Raw genomic sequence first — 22,147 nt, 5'->3', positions numbered from 1 at the left:
ATATCTGCCCATAGCAGTACCTCACTGGCTGGACGCCTGAACAAGAGCCCCGCCGAGTGAGCATCCCAGCCTCTCCGTGTCTTTATTAGCGTTTTCCACCTCTGGGGTACTATGGCTTCTGTAAGAGGCGGCTGATAGAGGCAGGTAGCCCAATGCCACAGCCACTGAGAACCACGAATGAACAAGTTAGCAGCAGATTGGGAGACCTGAGAATGGATGCTCAGAGCCTGGGAACAGTGGGGACCTTCCCAGGCTATCCTTCTGCTCTGCTTGGTGACATTACTCCAGATTCCAAGTGCTTAACCAGGGGCTGCCAGAAGAAAATGCCAAAGTCTTCTCCCTGTCATTCAGGCTGCGTGACACCCAGAGACTAAAATGCATCCCGAGAGTAGCTGCCACTGCTTTTTGGTACACAGATGCGCTGTGCTCTTTCTGGTCTAACGTGCTCTGTGTTCTTCTGACCAATGATTTTTATTACCTTCATCAACGTGAGCTAGCTTTTACTATTAGAGTATTTTGTTCAGGGCTATATGTTGTTATATAGTTAGGAGAATTGCTATTTTGTTAAGTTTTCACAAATAATGTGAACCTTAAGTATGCCAAGATATCAAATGATATCTTGAGTAAGTAAGTGGACAGCTAAGTTAATCTTAGTGCATATTCTCGAGAGACACTATAACACTATTCCCATTTTGTAATTATGGAATATGGTGGAGGTTTCCTTCATTTTATTTATTTATTTATTTTGCATCACTCTAAACTCAGGTCCCTGCTCCATCCCCCTTTGTACTTCTCAATTACTTGTTTCTTCTCATTGCTTCTAGCCAAGTTAAAATATTTCTTATCCTTCTCTCTTGATAAATATTGTAAAATTCTTACTGACTTTACATGACTGTCAACTTGGGGCTTTATTAGCCAATAACTTTCCAAACAAGAAACTCTGAAGAAAGGTGCAAAAAAGTGTAAAATTCACATGTTTTCAAAGTTCTTAGATGAAATCAAGATTGAGGACTGCAGAAAACACTGTATAATGTGTAATTGTATAATGATCTCTACAACCCAATTAATGAACACATCCATCGCCTCCCCTAGTTACAGTTTTGTGTGTGTGTGATGATGATGATGATGATACTTCAAATCTCTCTTAAGCCTTAAGTGAAACAAAACAAAACAAAACACAGCATTATCAACAAGATATTTAAAAATCAGAGCAAACTTTGTCTTAAGACTGTGCCTTCGTGTGTGAAGGTATGATGAGGAATGAAGTGACCAGCATTGCCCTGTTGTTTCAGGCAGCCAGAGGGCCATTTTCAAACAGGCCATGAGGCACTGGGAGAAGCACACCTGCGTGACCTTCATAGAGAGGACAGATGAGGAAAGCTTCATTGTTTTCAGTTATAGGACCTGTGGGTAAGTAGGGAGAAAGACTGCCTCGGCATAGCATGAGGTGACTCGTATGATAGACAGACACATGGGTCCGGGATTTTCTGTCACACTGTGCATTTCCAGTGAGTGGTGGTTTATGAGAGGGCGGGGTTTGCTGGGAGCTCTTCGTCCTCAGTGAAATTGCAAAGCAGGTGACTTCACAGGATGGCTCCAGGAAGACCAACTCCCCATGGGTGGGTTCTGTCACCAGGACAGAATGGCTGACGATTAGCGTGGAGAAAGGCTTAGGTCTGTGACCACACTGAAGAACTGATAGCTGATGGAGTGGCAGGCTTTCTGTGCCCACAAGTGGGTGTTCAAGTGGATCAACTTCTGCCATTTTAGAGGCTCCACAGGCTTCCCGGCTTCCCTCAGAAAACATGATGGACAATTAGATGATTGGGTTATTATGAAAGAAACCTGTTAGGCTAGCTCGCCATGCAAGCATGAGGACATTAGTTCAGATCCCCAGTACCTGTGTAACAGCCAGGTGTGGCAGATGTGCCTATAACTCCTGAGCTGGGACCCAGAGACAGGCCAATCTCCAGAACACTGTCCAGCCAGGCTTGCGAAAATGGTGAGCTCCGGGTTCTGTGAAAGACCCTGCCTCAAAAACAAAGTGGAGAGCAATAGAGGGAAGCCATTGATGTTAACCTCTGGTCTCCTCACGTGCATGAAAGGGTAAGTACAGCATATAGGCACACATATGCACAAGTACACACAGACACACACAGACACAGACACACACACACACACATACACATACACACACACTGGGCATCTGCCATGCTAATAAATGTAAGTGATATGCTATCTTACCAAAAGGAAAAGTTTCCTACGTTGAATTTTTTTTTTTAAATCCCACCTATATACTCTTCACATGGATGATTACTAAAGAAAACGATCAAATTTTAAAGGAAAGGTAAAGAAGTTGGCAGCAAATGCAAGGAAAGAAAGAAGCCCAGATAACCAGTTCATCTACAAATAAGACTTTCACTGTTTGGTTTAAAGTTTTAAATTAGCTAGATAATTAATTTTGCAGAGCTGGGCATCAAACCCAGGGTCTTGTGTATATTAGACAAGTGTTCTACTACTGAGCTGCACCCTCACTTTCTTTTCATTTGTAAAGTCAGAAGATGAGTACAAATAGGACCTTAATAGTGAGAAACAGAACAAGCTACGGAGAAGATAAGGCTGCCATACGTACTCACCAAATAGTATAGCACTAGGAACTGTACGACAAGCCTAGTGAATCCAAAAGGGAAATGCAAGAAAACCAGAACTGGGACACTTACTTTATTTCTGTAAGACTGAATAGGTCAGCATCAAGTTGACAAAAAATTAGAGAGTTAGAGAAGATTTGAAAGATACAATTAATAGAGTTGGTTCTGCATGTCTGTAAGTTTATACCCTGATAACATGTCTTTAAATGCACACGGAGGGCTGAGAGACCTGCCTATCCATTAAATACTGGGGGGCCAGCTTCGTGAGCAAAATGCTTCCTGCACCAGTATGAGGACCTGAGCTCAGACAACCCCCACCCCAGCCCACATAAGCCAGACAGAGCAGGTATTTCTGTAATTGCAGTGTTCCTATGGGGAGATGGGCGGCAGAGACTGATGACCCCTCAGACGCTCACTGACCAGGTAATTCTGCAGTGAACAATAGGAGGCCCTGTCTCAAACAAGCAGAAAGTGAGGACCAGCATCCTAGGCTGCTCTCTGACCTCCTTTAGTAACAGAAATAAATGATAGATTTTAAGAAGAACATCTCAGTAGGTTGTAAAAGTTAGAAACAACATTAGAAAACTCTCATACTACAAAGCAATGGCATAGCGTGGAAATAAAAATAGAATAAACATTGCTCTTTTGTTAAAACTCCACTTGTTCTATAGTCCTTATTTATCAGGTAATCAAGATTAAGAGAGCGTCACTTCTAGCAATGAAATCTCTAAAATTTGAAGGGAAAGAGATAAAGCTAGAGATACCACATAAAGCTAGAGATCCACATTGCTAATTAAGAATGACAATAACATTGTTAATTCATAGAAGCTGGTGGTCTCTTGATGTGTGTGTGTGTGTGTGTGAGAGAGAGAGAGAGAGAGAGAGAGAGAGAGAGAGAGAGAACCACCATCACAAAAGAATAAGCCTAACGAAAACACACATAAGCACACAAGGTAAAACATTATAGAGCTAATAAACCCAAGAGTGAATTCCTTGACCAAATAAAGACAGCGGATAAGTACTTGAGTCGAGAAAAAGCAACAGTGCAGAAACACACAAAATTAGAAGCAGCAGCAGAGTCATGAATGCTTGCAACGCCGCGGGTAAGAAATGTGAGCAAGTCCAAGGTGAATATGCCGTACGGGCACAGACGAATGACTTGTTTTTGTTTGCTTGAGACAGGCTCTCACCATGTAGTCCTGGATGGCCTGGGACTTACGTAGACCAGGCTGGCCTCCCCTGACTCTGCTTTCAGAAGGTCTCATTAAAGGGTGAGCACCACCATACCAGGCCCCAATAATTTTTTTTCAAATTGGCATATAACATGTTGGATGCCATTGGGACATTTCCACAATACGTGTTTTTGCGGTTCTCTTTCCTCCCTCTCCCCCATCTTCCACAATTATTTAACAGTGGAAATGCCAGTATGCCTGGACAGAAGAGTGAAATCAACGCTGTGAAGACTGGCAGAGTCAGGGGAGGCCAGCCTGGTCTATATAAGTTCCAGGGCAGCCAGGACCGTATGGTGAGGGGTTGTCTCAAACAAATGAAAACAAGCCATTGGTCTGTGCCGATACTACATCTTCACCTTGGAGCTATCCACATTTCTTACACAAACAACTCTTCACGGTTCTGCTGCTGTTTCCCTCTTCTCCAGCACCTTTGATCTCTGTTTTATACCTTTATTAAAGTATTCTGATGCTGGTGCCTGGTACAGTGGCTGGCATACACCTATCACCCCAGCGCTCCAGAGGTTGAAGCTGGCCTATCAAGAGTTTTAAGGATAGCCTGAGCTACAAAATGAGTTCTAGGCTACCCTTGGCTACATAGTTGAGCAATAATCCTAAAAGGCTGGAGGAATACCTCAGTGGTTAGGGGTGCTTGCCCTGGAGGCCTGAGGCTCTAAGATTGTGTTTTCGGCACCCAGTTCATTCTCCAACAAATCCACGTACATTCAAGGGTGTGCATACCCTCGCAGTAATGTTCTGTCATAACACATGCACACACACACACCACGTGCCACTCTTCAACAAAACAATAATAAATGTCTCATAAAACCAGTGTTTACCTGTTTATGGGGAATAATCAATAAACATGTCTTGAAAAAAAATAATTATGCCCCGTAAAGAACCTCACGAAGGCTGTTGACAGTGACATCCAGGATGCCCTTTCCAGGACTCAGCCACCTACTTCTTGTCCTCAAAGAAGCCCCCCTAGACACAAAGCTTAGAAGAGACATGGGTGTAGGCACACTTCATTCTGGGTAAAGAAGGCCATTCTCACCTTTGGGTTCGAAATGGGATCTGTGACCACCAAAAGACAGATGCATTTTGGATGAATTGTGCCTTCTTGAGGGGGGAGCTAGAGAATGAAAATCTTCCACCACTGAAATGCCTTTTTATAAATGCACTCTTACGCCATGGGTGGCAAGGTGAAATGGAAACAGGGCTTGCCTCTTTCTTTTGATATCCTCAGACCTGCTAATCTTTTTTGTTTTGTTTTGTTTTTTTATCACACAGCTGTTGCTCCTACGTGGGACGCCGAGGAGGAGGCCCACAGGCCATATCCATTGGGAAAAACTGTGACAAGTTTGGCATTGTGGCTCATGAGCTGGGCCATGTAGTTGGATTCTGGCATGAACACACTCGACCTGACCGAGACCAGCATGTCACCATCCTCAGAGAAAATATCCAGCCAGGTAAGGGATCTTGGGTGGAGCCTAGAAGCCAGCAAGGTTGGATGTCTGCGGGCTTTGGGACAGTGAGAGGAGGGCCTGCTGGGAGCTGCCCAGGGTCATGGCTAGCAGTGCAGGCACTCATTGTGAGTTCTACCACCGTCCACCTGTGGCCTTCCTGAGAAGCTTCTGGCTTATAACAGAGTAGAAACCATAGTTCTCCATGTTGTAAAGGCAATGAAATCCAACCCCAGTTTGTAAATGGCAGAGTTGGAGCTGATTAGCCAAAATAGGAGTTCTCCTGGCGTCTTCCGTAAGTCGCCTTTGCCACGCAGTGTAGCCTTTTGAAACTGCAATGCAATTAAGAAACAAATGTAAGGAAGGAAGGAAGGAGGGGGGACCTCCGCTATCAGTGGACTTGGGGAGGGGCATGCGTGAAGAAGGGGAAGGGAAGGTGGGATTGGGAGGGGAGGAGGGAGGTTTATGGGGGGGATACAAAGTGAATAAAGTGTAATTAATAAAAGTTAAAATAAATAAATAAAGTCCATATAAAAAAAAAAAGGAAACAAATGTTTACAAAAACAGCACCTCTGCCCCAGCACAGATGGTGTACCCAGATCAAACATGTACACGTTCCCTCCTGTCAAATAATTTGGTGTAAAAGTTCATCTTGGAGTCTGGTGAGGTAGTGCTGGGTTATAAGCCACACACTAGGAGGCTGAGGCAGGAGGATCACAAGTTGGAGTGTGCGCGAGTTCAAATCTGTCTCTGTCAATTAATGAGACCTTGTCTCAGAACAAAGAAACTCAAACAAAAACCTACAACCAAAAAATTCCATTAAACATGGAAGTAGCTAGCTGAGTTATACGGCTACCTTAAATCTGCTTTGTGTATGTGTGTGTACATGTGTGTTCACATGTTTGTGGCGTGTGGACACCACAGAACAACCTTGGGTGTCATCTGTCAGGGCCTTTCCATATTATTTTTTGAGACGAGTTTTTTTTTTCCCCCCCATTTACCTTGAGCTTGGCAAAGCAGCTAGAATAGCCGGCCACTAAGCCCTAGGGATCCACCCATCTCCGTCCCCACGGCTAGAATTAGAAGCACGTGCCACCAAGCTAGCTTTTTTACGCGGGTTCTGGGAATCAAACTCAAGTTGTCATGCTTGTGAGGCAAGCACATCCAACCAGGCTTCCCAGAGTGCTCTAAACCTGCTTCAGAGGATGAACCACCGGGGATATTTTCTTTCTTTCTTACGTTGCAAGAACAGAATTTTGGGTGATTTTTCTTTTTTTGCCAAAATATTTTGAACAAATTGATTGAGTGCTAATCTATCTGCAAACATAGTTGAAGGTTTCAAATGGCATTTGGGGAGGGGTATTGGGTGGTGGGGCAGACAGAACATAGGGCCTGTGTTTCAACTTTCGAATCTATTCCAAACAACAAGAAACCCCACAAGTCCTGTTGTCCGGCTACTTAGGCCACAGGAGCTATAGGAAGTTGCCTGGGGCCCTCCTTCTCCCCACAGCTTCCCTTTGGGTACTGCCTTATTTCACAGTCCTTAACACGGCTGTTGTGTCACAGGTCAGGAGTATAATTTCTTAAAAATGGAAGCTGGTGAGGTGAGCTCTTTGGGAGAGACCTACGACTTTGACAGCATCATGCACTACGCCCGGAACACCTTCTCAAGGTCGGAACCTTTGCTGGGACCTCTGCGCTATTGCACGTGCCTCAGGTTTGGGTAGGAGTCCTGAGGTCTGTGGAGAGAGTGGGTGCCAGCATGCCCCCACCAAGGCTGGCTCGACCATCCTTGAAGTACAGTGGCCTCTGGGCTGCAGTAAGGTACAATCTAATCATGTTCTTGCTAATAAGACTGAGCCCTGTTGGGAAGCTGGCCTTCCATCATTCCCTCATGTCACAAGGAGCAAACTGGAAAAGAGGAATTATGGAAAGGTCATCTGGGAGAATAACTCAGAGGCTTCTTAGAGAATTCCCATGGTGTGTGCGTCAGGGAGCAGTGGGGGAGGAATCTCTAACATCTCTAACTAATGAACATCCCAAACAAGTCGGGAGGAGCTGGCCGTTGTCCTAGAAGAAGCTGTGTTTATTAGAAGAGAGGCTGTGTCAGAAATGGAAAGGCTGTAAATCACAGGCTCTTTTCAGAGACAAAGAAAACTGGACTCCAGCCATCTTGAGAGAGCTCAGGTACACAGATCAGCATGAGAACAGAGACACAGGTTCCCTGCTTTCAGGTCCCAGGGAATGGGTGCTACTTACTAGAGAAGGGCTGGACTAACTGTTTCCCTCAAACACCCTTGGGGTCTGTCCCAGGTATGGGGCCGTGCAGGGAGATGTAAAGTGTTCTCCACACTGCTCCTGTGTCTAGGCCACGTAAGAGTCTGTGCATGGAAGTGCATGCCTACTAGTCCCTGCCGGTAGGTCTTCCCAGTCTTAAAGGAAACTCTTAAAAGGAACACACTGCAAATATCCCCCAACCCAGCTGTTAAGCACCCTCCTGTACTGGTCTGTTCGTTTATCTAATCCTTCCTCCAGAAAGGTCTGAGGTGGTTTCCAACTCACACACACACACACACACACACACACACACACACACCACACCACACACACACACACACATGCACACACACACACACACACACCACACCACACACACACGCACACACACACACACACACACACCACACACACACACACACACACACACACACACGCACACACACCACACCACACGCACACACACGCACACACATGCACACGCACACTCAGGGGTAAGGTGGGAAAACAGAGAGCCATGTTGAAGTCTGGAATAAAGTCAGTGCTCAGAATATGTGTCAGCAGGATGTGGAGGCTTGTCTGTGCAGGCAGCAAATCCTGCTTGTGCTTCCTAACAGGCAAGGAGGAAAATAAGTTGTTTCCTGAGTCTGCATGTGTGTCAGGGTTAAGGGAGCCCCTGGCTTGGGAGTATTGGCTCTAGATAGAAAACTGATTACTGAGTGCTCTTTGGTTCTTGGGTAAGGTATCCTACTCATGAGGTTGCCAAACTGGTAAATGCCAAGTTCCTCAGGGGTGCTGTTCCTCTGGCCACATACCTGCTTCAGTTGACCTGCCTGCTGCCCCCAAGCAGGGGTTCCCAGCCCTCTCACCAGAGAGTGTTACTCAGGTCAGAGTCTCTGATGGTCTCCATAGGAGATGGGCGGAGCAGCTGATAGTCTTCGAGTCCCACCCAGCTCCAGCCTTGGTGCAGCAATCTCTAAGTCTAGGAATAGGTGAGTGAGAGGTCGACAGGTGATTCTGCGATTGCCATACAGAAAATCTGAGGTCAAGGGGCTTCCTCTTCTGGACTGAGGGGTCTGTTCTGGACTTGAGAGGTGTTCTAGATTCCTCTTTGTTTCTGTAATAAAATACCCTGACCGAAAGCAACTTAGGAGGAAAAGACTTATTTCATCTTATACTTCCAGGTCATAGGGCATCACTGAAGGAAGTAAGGGCAGGAATTTGAAACAAAAACCGCAGAGCAATGGTTCTCAACCTCTCAACCTTCTTAGTGCTGTGACCCTTTAATAAAGCTCTTCATGTTGTGGTGATCCACAATCTTAAAATTATTTTGTTGCTACTTTATAACCGTAATTTTGCTACTGCTATGAATTGTAATATAAATGTCTTGTATGCAGGATATTTGATCTGCAACCCCCAAAGGGGTCAAGGTCCTCAGGTTGAGAACCACTGCCCCAGAGAAACATTGTTTTCTGAGTCACTAACAGGTCTGTGCTCAGCCTCTCTCTCTCTCTCTCTCTCTCTCTCTCTCTCTCTCTCTTTCTCTCTCTCTCTCTCAGTTTATATGCTTTTACTTCATGTGTATGTGTGGTTTGCCTGCATGTGGCTAAGTGTATCACATCTGTGCCTGATGCCCTCAGAGGCAGCACACTGATTGGATCTCCTGAAGCTAGAGTTAGAGAGTGTTGTGAGCTGCCATGTGGGTCCTGGGAATGGAACCTGGGTCCCTTGCAAGAGCAGCCACTTCTCTTAACTGCTGAGCCCTACTCTCCAGCCCCCTCATTAGCTTTCTTATAGCAACCCAGGGTCACCTTCCCAGGGAATGGTCCCGCCCAGAGTGGACTGTGCCTACCCACAGCAATTAACAGTCAGCATGGTTCCTGCAGGGCTACCCCTTGACCAATTTGATCTAGGAAGTTCTCTCAGATGACTCTAGTCGATGTCAAGTTGATAGTCGAAGCTAAACTAAGACAGGGAGGGAGTCCTATGAAGCCAGTGGAGTGGGTGGGATAAAAACCTAACCATGGGTAAGAGAGGTGGGTATGAATGTAGGGGACTGGGCTGAGACACAGCTTGGAAAACACGCAGGGAATAACCTAGTGCCACCCATCAACCAGGGGCTATGGGCTGGCCTATAAACACAATATCAGTTGTCAAGGACACAACGTCACATAGGCCCAACTGAGAGGCTTATACCATGGGTCTTATTTCTGTGACTTCTGTAACTCTTCAGATCACTTTACAATTTTTGGTTGTCAGCCTAGCCTTTAGTGGCTGAGCCATCTCTCTCATTCCTCCCTCCCACAGTAGACTGAGATCCTTGGACACAGACACTGTCTCATCCAGTAGATTCCCTGACACATACTAGGTATCCAGTAGATTTTTGTTAAGCTTATACATGAATGTGTGAGGTCAAAGAGGCCTAGAGAGCTACATCACAGAGGAATGGGTGAGGAAAGTCCTGTCCACTATTCTCTCTAAAAGTCTTTGCATATACTCACAAATGTGGCGGTCATTCCTCTCCAGAATAAAGACTCTAAGTCTCCCCTATGTAGGACATCCAGGGCAATAGGAACAAAGCCACCTTCCTCTCACTGGTCCTACCCCCCCACTGCACTAAATTCTGCAGCCTGAGGCCAAGCAGAGGCTCATCCTGTTTTGCCCAACTTTCTCTCTTTTTTTTCCCCTAAATATATTTTCCCTCCTGTGATCTCTAGCTCATAATCCCTTCTGCCCCTTAGGAGGAAACCTTTACTAGCTCCAAAGTCAGCATGAACTAGCTTATCGGCACAGACCAGAGGAAATCCTTGGGCCAAACCCATTAGATAATCCCAACTCATCCAAAGTACCTAGAATCCATAGGAAGGAGATTGGCAAGGGGACAGCGTCGGGGTGGGATGGCCAGCAGGCGCGAAGCAGTGTCCCTGTGGCAGAATTTTGCTACCACTATAATACCTATTGCTGCGCAATTTCCCTACCAAACTAGTGTCTTAAATCACAACTTACTGGTTTTTGTTTGTTTGTTTGTTTGTTTGTTTGTTTCTGATACTGTGGGTCAGCCCAGCTCATTCTTCTCTGGGTTTGCCCACAGCCACAACAGCACACATTCAGCATCTTGATTGGGCTGGGAACTCTCAGATGGCCAGTCATAAATCCAGTACTCAGTACTTAGCTGGCCATAGCTCATGGTCCTCCTTCCTGTGACCTCTCACCCTTCTGTAGATTTAGCCAGGCCCTTCTCTGCTTAAGGAGTCAGGGCTGATAGAGAGCAGCCTGGCTAGCTGCAAGCCTCTTTAGGGCTAGGCTCTCAGAACCTATGTAACATCACTTGTGCAACATTCTACTGGTCAGAGCAATTGGGTGAGTTAGCAATATGCTCTGCCTTTTAATGAGAGAAATGGCAACTTTGCATTTCCAAGGGACATCGCTATCAAGACAGTGAGGTGCATCATTTTAACAGTCTACCCCAGCCCTCTTGTCAGCTCTTGCCCCGGAGTTTGGAATTTTTCCCTTCAACAAATGTTTTGCAGTTGGTGGATGCCTGCACTGGTATTTGTGACCGTTTTCTGTATGGAGTTTTAGAAGGCTGTTTTATATACAATAGGCTCTTACTGGTGGGCTTTCTTTTTTTTTTTTTTTTTGTATTTTATTAGAGGTTTCTCCAGTTCCTAAGGACAACTCATTCCTCTTGATCGTTTCTCTCCTGGGGCTGCACTGTACCTTGCCTTTAAGCTTGTGAAAGAGCCTGTGGGACAAACCCCTTCCTGCTGATGGGAACCATGGTCTCCGAGTCTCTTTACGACCTGAGCTGTCTCCTTTCAGCTCTGTCCCCTCTGGTTTTATTGCCCTTCTTCTCCTTTCCCTGTTGGTGATGTCCTTAGAAGTTTTGCTGGGCACTGGTCCAGGAGACGAGGAGACAGTTCTCTGGTACAGGGATGTCTTTGTTTAGAAAACTCAGAGCTGACATTTTTTATCCTCTAACTGCCAAAGCTTCCTAGTTTAGCCTGAAGTTGGTGCTGGGCACTGTCCATCCAGAAAGAGGAAAGGGGCATTGCTACAGTGCTACATACAGGAGGACTCTGAGAGTGGACATTCTCCAGAATCCAGCCGCCTGTCCGTAACTCGGGGAATTGCATTGATGTCCTAGCCAAAAAGACAGGGTATGAGCCAGCGTTGAGTCTGCTCCTTTGGTCTCAAGCCTCCTGTGTGCTCGTGCCCTCACCTACTGTGCATGGAAGCCTATTGCTCCTTGAGCAGTAGGACACACTAGACAGAAAGATGAAAATGTCCGGCAGAATGTTCCAGGCCTGCCTAGGTGCTGGGGCTGGTTCTCTACTTTTATCTGTGTCCCCACACCAAGCCACTCAGAGAGCCTAGTGACAGTAGGCCTGGCTCCCAGAGTATGTAAAGATGAAACGACATGAAGGGTCTGGCACATAGGAAGGCCCTACGAAGAGTGGAGGAAGGAACATGGTCTATACATGCCAGGCCCAGGGGTGGCCTTACCAGTCATCTGCTAAGCCCGGGCTCCTCCTTGCACAACATGCTGATATGTGTTTATGCTGCAAAATTCCTCCTTCAGGGAAGCTGTCACAAGGTGCCATGTCTTTGGTTCAGCAGAAGTGTCTCTGTCGAGTAGCAGGTAACTGAATTCAGAATTTTAGTTGTCTTACGAGTCATGATGTAGGGTTTCACAGCTGGTGTGAGGAGGGGAGAACAGGGGTGCCACTGAAGTGTCTTGAGGGAGAGGGCTCTGGAAAATGAGGATGTGCGACTCAGAAAAAGTCAGGGCAGACGGTTAATACTGGGCAAGGAGACCCAGATGATCTGGGTTCTCTTGTGCTCATTATAGAGAAAGTGTACTGTGAGTCTTGCTGAGAAAAACAAGCATTTCACAGCCAAAAAGATAACAAGGTGATGTAAGCAGACAGAAATGGAGATGTGCAATACCCAGTGTGTCAGAGGGTTTAAGAGAACACAAAGCTGGAGACACAGAGAAAGAGAGGGAGAGGGTGAGGGAGAAGGAGAGGGAGAGAGGGATTGAGAGAGAGGGAGAGAGAAAGAACTCATGCACAGTTAATAGCTAGGCTATGTATGTTTTAGCTGGTTCCATCCTGTGTCAATAACTGGAAACATTTCCCTGTGGGTACTTAAAACTCTCCTGTGGTGTAGCATGGAAAGAGAGCAGAGGCAGGGGCATCGTTCAAGTGGGAAGTAGATGTGGTTGCTTTCTGTCTGTTCATGTAGTGATGCCTGGGAACCAGGGGAGGGCAGTGAGGGAAGAAGAGCTGGCAGATTCCAGAGATATAGAGAAGCAGGTGAGAGCTAAGGGGACCCCACCGACTATCGCTGAGCTGGTTAGATCACATTCTGAGTGAAGAGTGAATGAAAGCTGAACACCAGAAAGAAATGGAGGCAATTCTTTTCAGGAAGTTGTTTGAGAAAGGAACAGAGGAACCCATAGGACAAGCCCAAATAAAGGGTCTATAGACAGAGGAGGGGGTCTTGCACTCTGCAGTGAGGTGTGAATAGGTCAGGGCTCAGCCAGACATCTGGGGGTCCTCTGGTGTTTTAGAAACACCCCTGACATTTTAGACCTTAGTCTATACACATGTAGAATATGGTGCTAGAGCTAGGAGGGGTCGTCACGACCAACCAGACAGTCTCCTATGGTACAGAGGAGTAAACTGAGGCTCAGAACGGTTCAGAGAAGAGAAGGAGCTTGTCAAGTTAACCACATGGCAGAAGCAGGCCTGGCATAGGATTATGCAGCCTGGCACCTTCGGATGACTCCTAGTGCTCCTGATTTAGCTCACGGTCCCTCTATTCTGGCCAGCAAAACCACTCAAAGTCTGATTGATCAGCTCACCCACTGGCACGTGTTGGCTAGCTGCTGGACCAGTTCCTGAAGCAGCTCCAAGACTTTTCCGCACAAAGTACCACCTAGTGGACAACTCCAGGGAGTGCCACTCATACGCTGTGACCTCCCAACGGCATGTCTGGTTTGTACGACATGATGGCCCCATGGGGAGGGCCTGTCAAGGGCTTCATGGAAGTACTCAGTACACATAAGTAAGGCAGGCTTCTGACTAGTGGACTGGGGTATGTTTTTCAACTTGGCAGTTGTCTTCCCATTGGGAAACAAGTAGACAGATGATGGGATGGGACACTGCAAGGCAGCCTGAGTGAAAGAAACCTCTCAATCCTGCAGCAGGGGGAGGGTAGCAAGTAATGGGACAGGGATGTTGGTGGGTTACCAGGAAAGAAACAAAGACTGGGAGTCTCCTCACACACGGCCCGGAAGCCTTGACTTTTCTTCCTCTCTCTCTCTCTCTCTCTCTCTTTCTTTTTTCTTCCTGTAGAGGAGTTTTCTTAGACACCATCCTCCCCCGTCGAGACGACAATGGCGTCAGGCCAACCATTGGGCAGCGCGTGCGACTCAGTCAGGGAGATATAGCTCAAGCCAGGAAGCTGTACAAATGCCCAGGTAACTGAGCCACGGGGATCCCCAGCAACTCCTAGCATCCCATGCTACACAATGCATGCTGTGGGCAAGCAACCCCATCCCCTTGCTGGGAAATGAAAGGACCACTCCTTGGCAGCTGTGGTTTCTTGTGTCTCTGTTAGGAAGTGTGCAGTGTAGAATGCTGAGCCGGAGAGGCACATAGCAGGCTCAGAGCCCATAGCCTGACTAGGGGAGGCTTTTGAAGTTCCTTGGCAAAGCCCTGAGTGCAGAGAGAAGACAGTGAGTGGAACTAGCACAGTGTGACCCATTGCTCTGAGAGCTCCTCCTCTTTCTAGGGAACGGGGGAATGTGAATATGGAAAAGGAAGAACCAAGAGCTTCTGGCAGCAAGACGAAGAGTGAGGGACATGCTTTAGGGATAATAGGGGTCCGGTTCCCAAATGCTGCAGTCAGAACAAGTCTCAGTGTTGCGGCCTTCAGGGTTGGTTACCAGCCATGCGCTGTGAAAGACCAGAGAGTATCTTAGGGGTGGAGCAAAGGCTTGTTCTGAGCTAGTGCAGCCGTCCCTTCTCCTCAGGCTGGCCCTCTTTGCCTTCATCTCTATTCTGGTTTCATTTATATCGCTGTGACAAAAAGCAGCAGAGAAGAGGAAGGGTTTATTTGGCTTAGAGTTCCAAGTTACAATCCGTTATTGTAGGGAGTCAAGGCTGGGACTTACATGGTCACAGAGAAGAGCAGAGAGAGAATAAAGGCCTGACTCCTTCCTTGTTTGCTGTCTCAGGTAGCTTTCTCTTGTCTTACATACCTTGGGAACCCTTGCCTAGAGAATGCTGCCACCTACATCGGGCAGGGTCCTCCTATATCAAATAACAACCAAGATAATCTCCCACAGGCATGCCCACAGATCGAACTGATCTAGATAATTCCTCACTGGACTCCCTTCCCGGGAGTTCTAGCTTGTATCAAGTTGACAATTAAAACTCACCTGCTTTGGTATCTTTTTATTCCCTGGCATTCTGGGGTCAGTGCCCCAAGGCACTTCCAAATCCACGCAAAGCATCCATTTGTAGCAGCCACGTTTGTGCCACTAATGGGGCAGAAGTGGGAGGACAGAAGGATGTTCCATCATCAACGGCTCCAGTGGCCTTTTTCTACACCCTTCAAACCAGATGTGTTTTGATTTGTGGTGGAATATTTGAAACTGGGGCCCCTGGGGAAAATGTGGGCTATGATATTGCCCTGCAATTTGGGACCATAGGGTCTGCAAAATGCTGTGAGGGATGCATCCTCACAGAATGAGGAAATATGTTCAGCCAGCTTCCAGTCGTCTGGGGGCATGCTCGGGCTGAAAGGCAGGACACACATATCATATAACCCTCCGAATTTAAAGAGAAATCTCATAGCATTCCCTGGGAAATGCCATAGTATTTATTTAGTTACACTGTATATATGCTGCTTATTTCCCAGAGGGCTTCCAGGCAGCTGGTAAATATCCTGGAGCGCACAGTAATGTATCTATTCTCGCAGAATGCTGATGATTATTCTAAAATAATTTCCATGGAAGCCTCGAGGGTGTTGACTGGCGGGAGTGAGCCTCACTCTGCCTGCCAGTTGTTCTGTAATGTGACACTGAGGCCCCCGGTAGCCAGGATTTCCTGAGGCAAATGATGGGCAGCCCTCCACATGCCCTTTCCTGTAGCTCCAAAAGCAACAGAGGACGCTCCAAGGGGTCACTGTAAGCTAGGGCAGTGGCCAAGCAGAGGTGGCATCAAGCGTGCAGGGGATGCTTCAGGGTGAGTGTGTCCTCACTTTGTGAGTAACCCCATGGGGAGTCACTCAGCAAGGCACAGCCTTTGTTTTTTTTGGGGGGGTGTCAGTCCCCAAAGTTCAGGAAATAGAAATATCTTTTGCTCTCAAACTACAGGAATCCCTCTTTCTTTGTTTCTCTTAAGGACAGATTAGAAGAAGTAATCTATTTTTTCCCATACGGGCTCTATATTCTAGACTGATTCATGACTGGGCAGTCTCCACTCTGTGGGTGCCAAGCCCTGAGTGGACCCATTTTGCATGACATAGGCGATCTCACTGGCCCCCTGAGCTGCTCCAGCTCACGGCTGGAGATCTGAACCTGGATCAAGCCTTTGGCAGACACTCTGGGTGCTACCAGAAAAATGACCACCTACTTGGATCAGTCCTCATCAGTCATTCACAGGCTTTGGCTCCGGAAAGACGAACAGGCTCAGGAGCACACTGTAAACCCTCCCCGTAGAGCTGCGTGTGCCCTGCAGTTTTCTCTGCTTTCTTGTTTGGTGGTTGGTTCTCTCAGAGGTGACTAGCAGAAAGAAAAGAATTTAGAAGGAGGCAAGCTCACACTTACGGCATAAATGAGTCTCAAAGCATGTGTTCTTTCGGCTTTCCTGGCTTACCCTTCTGCTTCCTCCTGCTACACTTGTTATTCTTCGCAGTTACAAAGGCTCCAGGGCAGCTGGAGACACGTAGCTCAGTGTCAGGGCACTTGTCAATCGTGCCCAAGGCTCTGGACTCAACCTCTCTCATAATCAATCAGTCAGTAAATCAGCTCTACAATCTCCGAAACACTCCGTGGGGGTCAAGCCCCGAGCAGACCCATTTTGTGTGATGCAGGCGATCTCACTGGCTCCTGAGTTGGTCCAGCTCATGGCCGGAGACTTGAGATCTGAAGGCAGATCAAGTCACACGGAGTCCTGAGAGCCTTCGGCAGAAGCTCTGGGCGCTACTCCTTGGCACCAAGATGCTACTTTTGCTTGCCCTGGCCAGAAAAATTAGCATCTACTTGGCCCTCTCCTCACCAGTCAGTCACAGGGCTTTGGCTTGGGAAAGGCTTTTACTCCACAGGCCTGGGCAGGGCAGCTCAGGGGGGGGCCTTGTGTGTGCCTAGATCAGAGCTGTTATTTTCTTTGTGCAGCATGTGGGGAGACGCTCCAGGACACAACAGGAAACTTTTCGGCACCTGGCTTCCCAAATGGCTACCCCTCCTATTCCCACTGTGTCTGGAGGATCTCCGTCACCCCAGGGGAAAAGGTAGGTGAGAGCATTAACCTCCCCGATTGGATCATTGCATACTGCACACACAGCTGACTATCACACCGCACCCCATACGCATAAACAGTGAACACCATTTCTTAAAGGCAGGTTGGACCCTGGGATAGCGTGGCACTCCGAGTCAGGTAAGGCAGGAGGATTCAACCTTGTAGTGGTAATAACAGCAGCTGTTCTGAGTACCGGCTGAGTGCCAGGAGCACCACTGCTTGCATTGTACTCCTTGTTTGATGACCTCACAGCCCATCTGACCCACACAAATGGAGACCTGGCATGTCCTAAGTGTCCACATGGGTTATGAATCTGACTGAAGGTTATGAAGCTAACTGCCAGGCAAACCACACTCTGTCTTCTCCCTTGGCAAACACACTGCTAAAATACTTTAAAGGGTAAGTGTCCAGTCTAGAATTTGTTGACACATTGGAGTAGTGCTTTGGTAGGTGGCCAGCACAGTTGACTCCTCTTCTCTAGCCTTCTATCTCCACCTGCGTTGGTGCCCCAACCCACACTCCTGAGCATCGTACACTTCAGCCTCGCAAACAGCTGCTCCATGGCTGCCCTCGGGTAGGGTGGGCTGGCCAGACGAGTGTCTGCTGTCAGATCCAGGAAGGAAGCCATGGCATGTGTCATAAGTGGGCTCAGGGAATGCCAAGGCAATGTCAGGGCTTGGAAGACTGCACAGTGGGTAAGAGTGCTTGCTGTGCAAACATGAGGACCTGGGTTCAAATCTCCAGCACCCATGTAGAAAGCCAGGCATGACTTATGCATGATGTAACCCCAGCGCTGGGGGACAGAGACAGGCAGATCCCGGGAGCTTGCTGGGAAAGCAGCATACCCAGAATGGCAAGCTTCCATTTCAGTGAGAGACCCTGTCCCAAGGAAATGAGGGGAGGGGTGACAGAGGAAGACAAATGGCATCTTCCTCTGCCTTTTCCATGTGTGTGCACAGATATATGCACACACACGCACGCACACACACATAGTGTGGTTGTCTTCTTGAACCCAAGACGTAGACCTGTTTCACGTATGTGACTGGTGTTAGAGGTGCTAACAGGCAGGAGGCAGAGGGAGGAGGAAGGGGAGTGGGCCTGGTAATCCCCACATTGTTGACTTGCTGCACAGCAGGACTTATGTGATATGTTTGAACCGTGTAAGCTTCACTAGGTCTCAATTAGCAGTGCTCACTGGGGGCACAGAGAATATACATCGTTGAAATTCCTGCAATTATTCCCGTTTCTGCTTCACCCGGGCTTCCCCAGAGCTGCTGGTAATTAGCAAACTTGATTGATTTTCATATCACCTCTCGCTCATCACCTCTTCCCCGATGGTCTTTATGGTTCACCAACACACTTAAAATAATTAGCCCGAGTAATTAGCCCTCTCAGACAGACGACTGAATGTGTTTCCAAGGAAGTTTCACTAACATTTCCTCACTGTAATCTTAAAAGAGCAAAGACTAAAGAATTCTTGTGGGACCAGCTTATAAGCATTCCCGAACCCCACCACCTGACCACACGCATGATGCAGACTTGAGAGAAACAGAGGGACACCCCAGTTTAAGATGCTCCTGAGCTTGGGTTTCTCACTCCCTAAGAATCTGATAGATGCGTCCATGGCACTCATTCCCCCTCGTATAACCCCATCTGCTACTCTCTCGTACTCACTCTTCATTTCCCAGGAGACCGCTGGGCTCTGTGGAAGAATCTGATGGGATGGGTACTGGCCCCAGGGAAAGAGTGGGCACTCTCAGCGATGATCAGGACAGAAAGAAAGCCCGTGAGAGGCGGCGCTGTGTCAGCTGTGATATGCTAAGGGCAGACATAGTGTAGTCTTCACTTTTAAACGTGTGTTTATGGAGTACTTACCGTATGTCAGACAAAGCACTGGTCGCTCTGGATACAGTTCCTCTCACGGAGTCCTCCATGACCTGGGGTTGTGCACATTTGTCTTCCAGATGAGGAAGTCAAGTACTTCCTTAAGATTCTAGAGCCTGTGAGGGATGGAGCTGAGGTAGAAGTCCAGAACTCTGAGAGGGAGGAGAATGGGGACTCCTAAAGATCAAATATCATGTGGGTCCACCTGAGCAAGGACTCAGGAGAGGGCACTTACCTGGGCCTGGGGAGGGGTTGTGTAATCTTTAGAGCATTGAGAAAGGGACAGAGGCTGGCATTGGAGAGTCTGGAAAACCGGCAGAGATCGGCTTATGAGATAGGGGCAGAGAGGTTTCTTTAAAGGTTTCTGAAGCATGGCGTGGAGTGGTCTGCTAAACCTGAGATATCAGCTATGGAAGACTGACCCAGAAGCTGTAGCTGTGGGTAGTCTGGGAATCACCCCAACAGTAACCATTAGGACTTTGAAGAGGAGTGACACAGTAAGACCCAGTAACACACAGTAAACGGCCAACCAGTAAGAATAATGAGACGGATGGACGGATGGACGGACTGACTCCAGGAAGGCTTTCAGGGACAATAACACTGCAGAAGTGGGAGGTCACAGCAGAGGGCACGTCGATCGCAGCCATGCCCAGATGCACTTGAGCTAACCCCAGACCCTCTGGAATGATTGATGATGTTACAAGATCTCCTCGTATCTCTGAACCTCATTGACCCTTTTACCTCCCCTCCAAATCCCTAGTCTCAGCTCACCCCGGCCCATCTTTTAGTGCAACTTTCTTTCTGTAAACCACCTAGCAACTTCAAAAGCCCAAGAGACTCCCCAGACAGAGCTGAAGGACCCATCTCCTTGTGTTTACTCCCCATCCCGACTAAGGTTTATTATTTGATGTCAGGAGGTTTCCTGTGTGTTTGTTTTTCGAGAAGACGCTCCTACTGAGGTCTGAGGGCTCGGCATGCTAAGGGGTAACATGAGAACACCCTCGTGTAAGACGGTCTTTCAAAAACTCTTCAGGCTTTGTTGTTCAAACCTACTTTATGGTAATTCTTTACAGATCATCCTAAATTTCACATCCATGGATTTGTTTAAGAGCCGCCTTTGCTGGTACGATTATGTGGAGGTCCGGGATGGTTACTGGAGAAAGGCCCCCCTGTTGGGTGAGTGAACTTCAGCCGTAAGAGAGGAGAACTGGGCTGTATTCTCGGGGATGCTCTTCCTATCCGGAAGGTTCCACTGTGGCAGCCGGCACAGGAAGCTCTCGGGCGCTCTTGTCATTGTAAAACTCTGAGCACTCCATTTGGCCGCACATGTTAAAGGCTTTTAAAAACTGTCAGCACCCTGTGACCCAGCAATTCCACTTCTTGGAATTTCTCCTAGGGAACTAATTAAGGAAGTGTGCAGAGCGCTAGCTACAGGGCGGTGCACTTAGCAGGAAGGATCAAAGCAATTTAAATGTTCAACAGTAGGGGTTAGCTGAGTAAATCGTGACACATCTTTTTAACAGAAAATTCCCACCCATTAAAAATAAAGTTGGAGGCGAGTGTGTATCAATGCTGATTTTCCTGGCACTCTGTAACCTGTTAAAAAAAAAAAAAAAAGCATGTTACAGAATGGAGTAAATAGAATTATTTCAACTATGTACATGTTCATAAAGATGTGTACAATCCAGGAATTGCAGAGGTAACTGCTGTAACAGGCAGAGATGAAGAGAATGGGACCGATGTGACAGAATAAGGCGTCTAACTGTACTGTCTCAGATTGTTCAAAACCAAATTATTTAAACCATTTGTGTGGGCCAAATCCAACTGCAAGGAACCATTTTATGGTTTACAATATAAATCTCAACATAATCATCAAATAAAATTAGATGTAAATAACACAGTAGCTACTTCAGAATGGTATACGATATATTTTTTTAAATATTTCTATTTCGTTCATGGCTTACTTGTCTTTTCCAGATTTTCTGATAGGCAGGTATTACTTCTATGGAATAGACATAAGTATAGATTCATCCACCAAAGGCAGCTTGGACCTTTGAGTGAAAGGGTCACAGGAGGGCACTGTACAAAGAAAGGTTTATGAGATAGATTTCTCTTGAGCTGATGATGCTGTGACTCACTGGCCCGAGGAGGACAGTTTATAATGGAGCTGCAGAGAGAAACAGACCAACAAAGAGGCAGATGAATAAGTAGCAGCCAATAGCAGGGTACCCTCCTGGCCTCCTGGCCTCCTGGCCTGCTCGAGTCTAAGGTTTTGGTGAAGACTTGGTCCCTGGCATTCCTTCATGTGAGTAGAAATGCCATACTTGCTGTTCTGCCAGTGATGAGCCTGGGAAGGGGTGGCTGCCAGGGTGGCTGGCTGCAGATGGTAATGAGAAAGAAAGGCTCGATAGTGTGTTAGGGACCGGGATGAGACAGTCACACCAGACAGGGCAGACTCTAGGGAACCTGTAGCCTTCTGCATGCATACCGCCAGCTATCAATGGGAACGGCACACAAGCGCCTCTAGCTAGAAGGCTGTGAATTTAGATTCCTGAGGGTACAGACAAATGGGCATGTGTGTCCTCAGAAGCTCTGAAGTGCGAGAGAGCAGCTAGGGCAAGGTCTGTGTGCCACCATTGGGAAGAATCCATCCGGTAGTTAATAATAGTCCAGATGCAGTGGCTGAGTTCTCCCCGGAAGTATGCATAGGAATCTGACATAGACAAGCGGGGTATACTGCCCAAGACAGGATACAGCCCGTCTGCACTGGGTTCTGTTTCCTTCCTAAAATGAACAGCCGTGGAAGTAGCAAATCAAAGATATAGGGCACAAGCAGCATTGGTCAGGTGTGCCAAAGTGACAGGGTGCAGGGCAGAGAGATGATTCAGTAAGCAAAGTGCTTTTTGCACAATCACGAGGACCTAAGTTTGGATCCTTGGCACTCACATAAAAATCTAGGCACTGTAGTGTGTGTCTGTCTCCAGTACCAGGGGGTAGTAGTGGAAATAGCTGGGTCCTTGGAACTCAGTACCTAGCCAGTTTAGTTGAATCAGTGAGGTCCTGATTGGGCAAGAGATTCCTGTTCTCAGGAGAGTGAGGAAGACCCATGATGC

General features: G+C 47.4%; 1 protein-coding gene across 1 annotated transcript in view; it reads left to right on the top strand.

Moving 5' to 3' along the window:
- Positions 1 to 22,147, top strand: part of Tll2 (tolloid like 2) — a 106,145-nt gene that overhangs the window by 59,273 nt on the left and 24,725 nt on the right. The window contains exons 5-10 of the mRNA XM_021633070.2: positions 1,293 to 1,410; positions 5,168 to 5,346; positions 6,907 to 7,012; positions 13,980 to 14,104; positions 17,027 to 17,142; positions 20,108 to 20,210. Of these exons, the coding sequence (XP_021488745.1) occupies positions 1,293 to 1,410; positions 5,168 to 5,346; positions 6,907 to 7,012; positions 13,980 to 14,104; positions 17,027 to 17,142; positions 20,108 to 20,210 (747 nt within the window). The remainder of the gene's footprint in view (positions 1 to 1,292; positions 1,411 to 5,167; positions 5,347 to 6,906; positions 7,013 to 13,979; positions 14,105 to 17,026; positions 17,143 to 20,107; positions 20,211 to 22,147) is intronic.

This window comes from Meriones unguiculatus, chromosome 1 (genome assembly GCF_030254825.1).
Source record: "Meriones unguiculatus strain TT.TT164.6M chromosome 1, Bangor_MerUng_6.1, whole genome shotgun sequence".
NCBI lineage: Eukaryota > Metazoa > Chordata > Mammalia > Rodentia > Muridae > Meriones > Meriones unguiculatus.
This window is presented reverse-complemented; position numbering and strand designations above follow the sequence as displayed.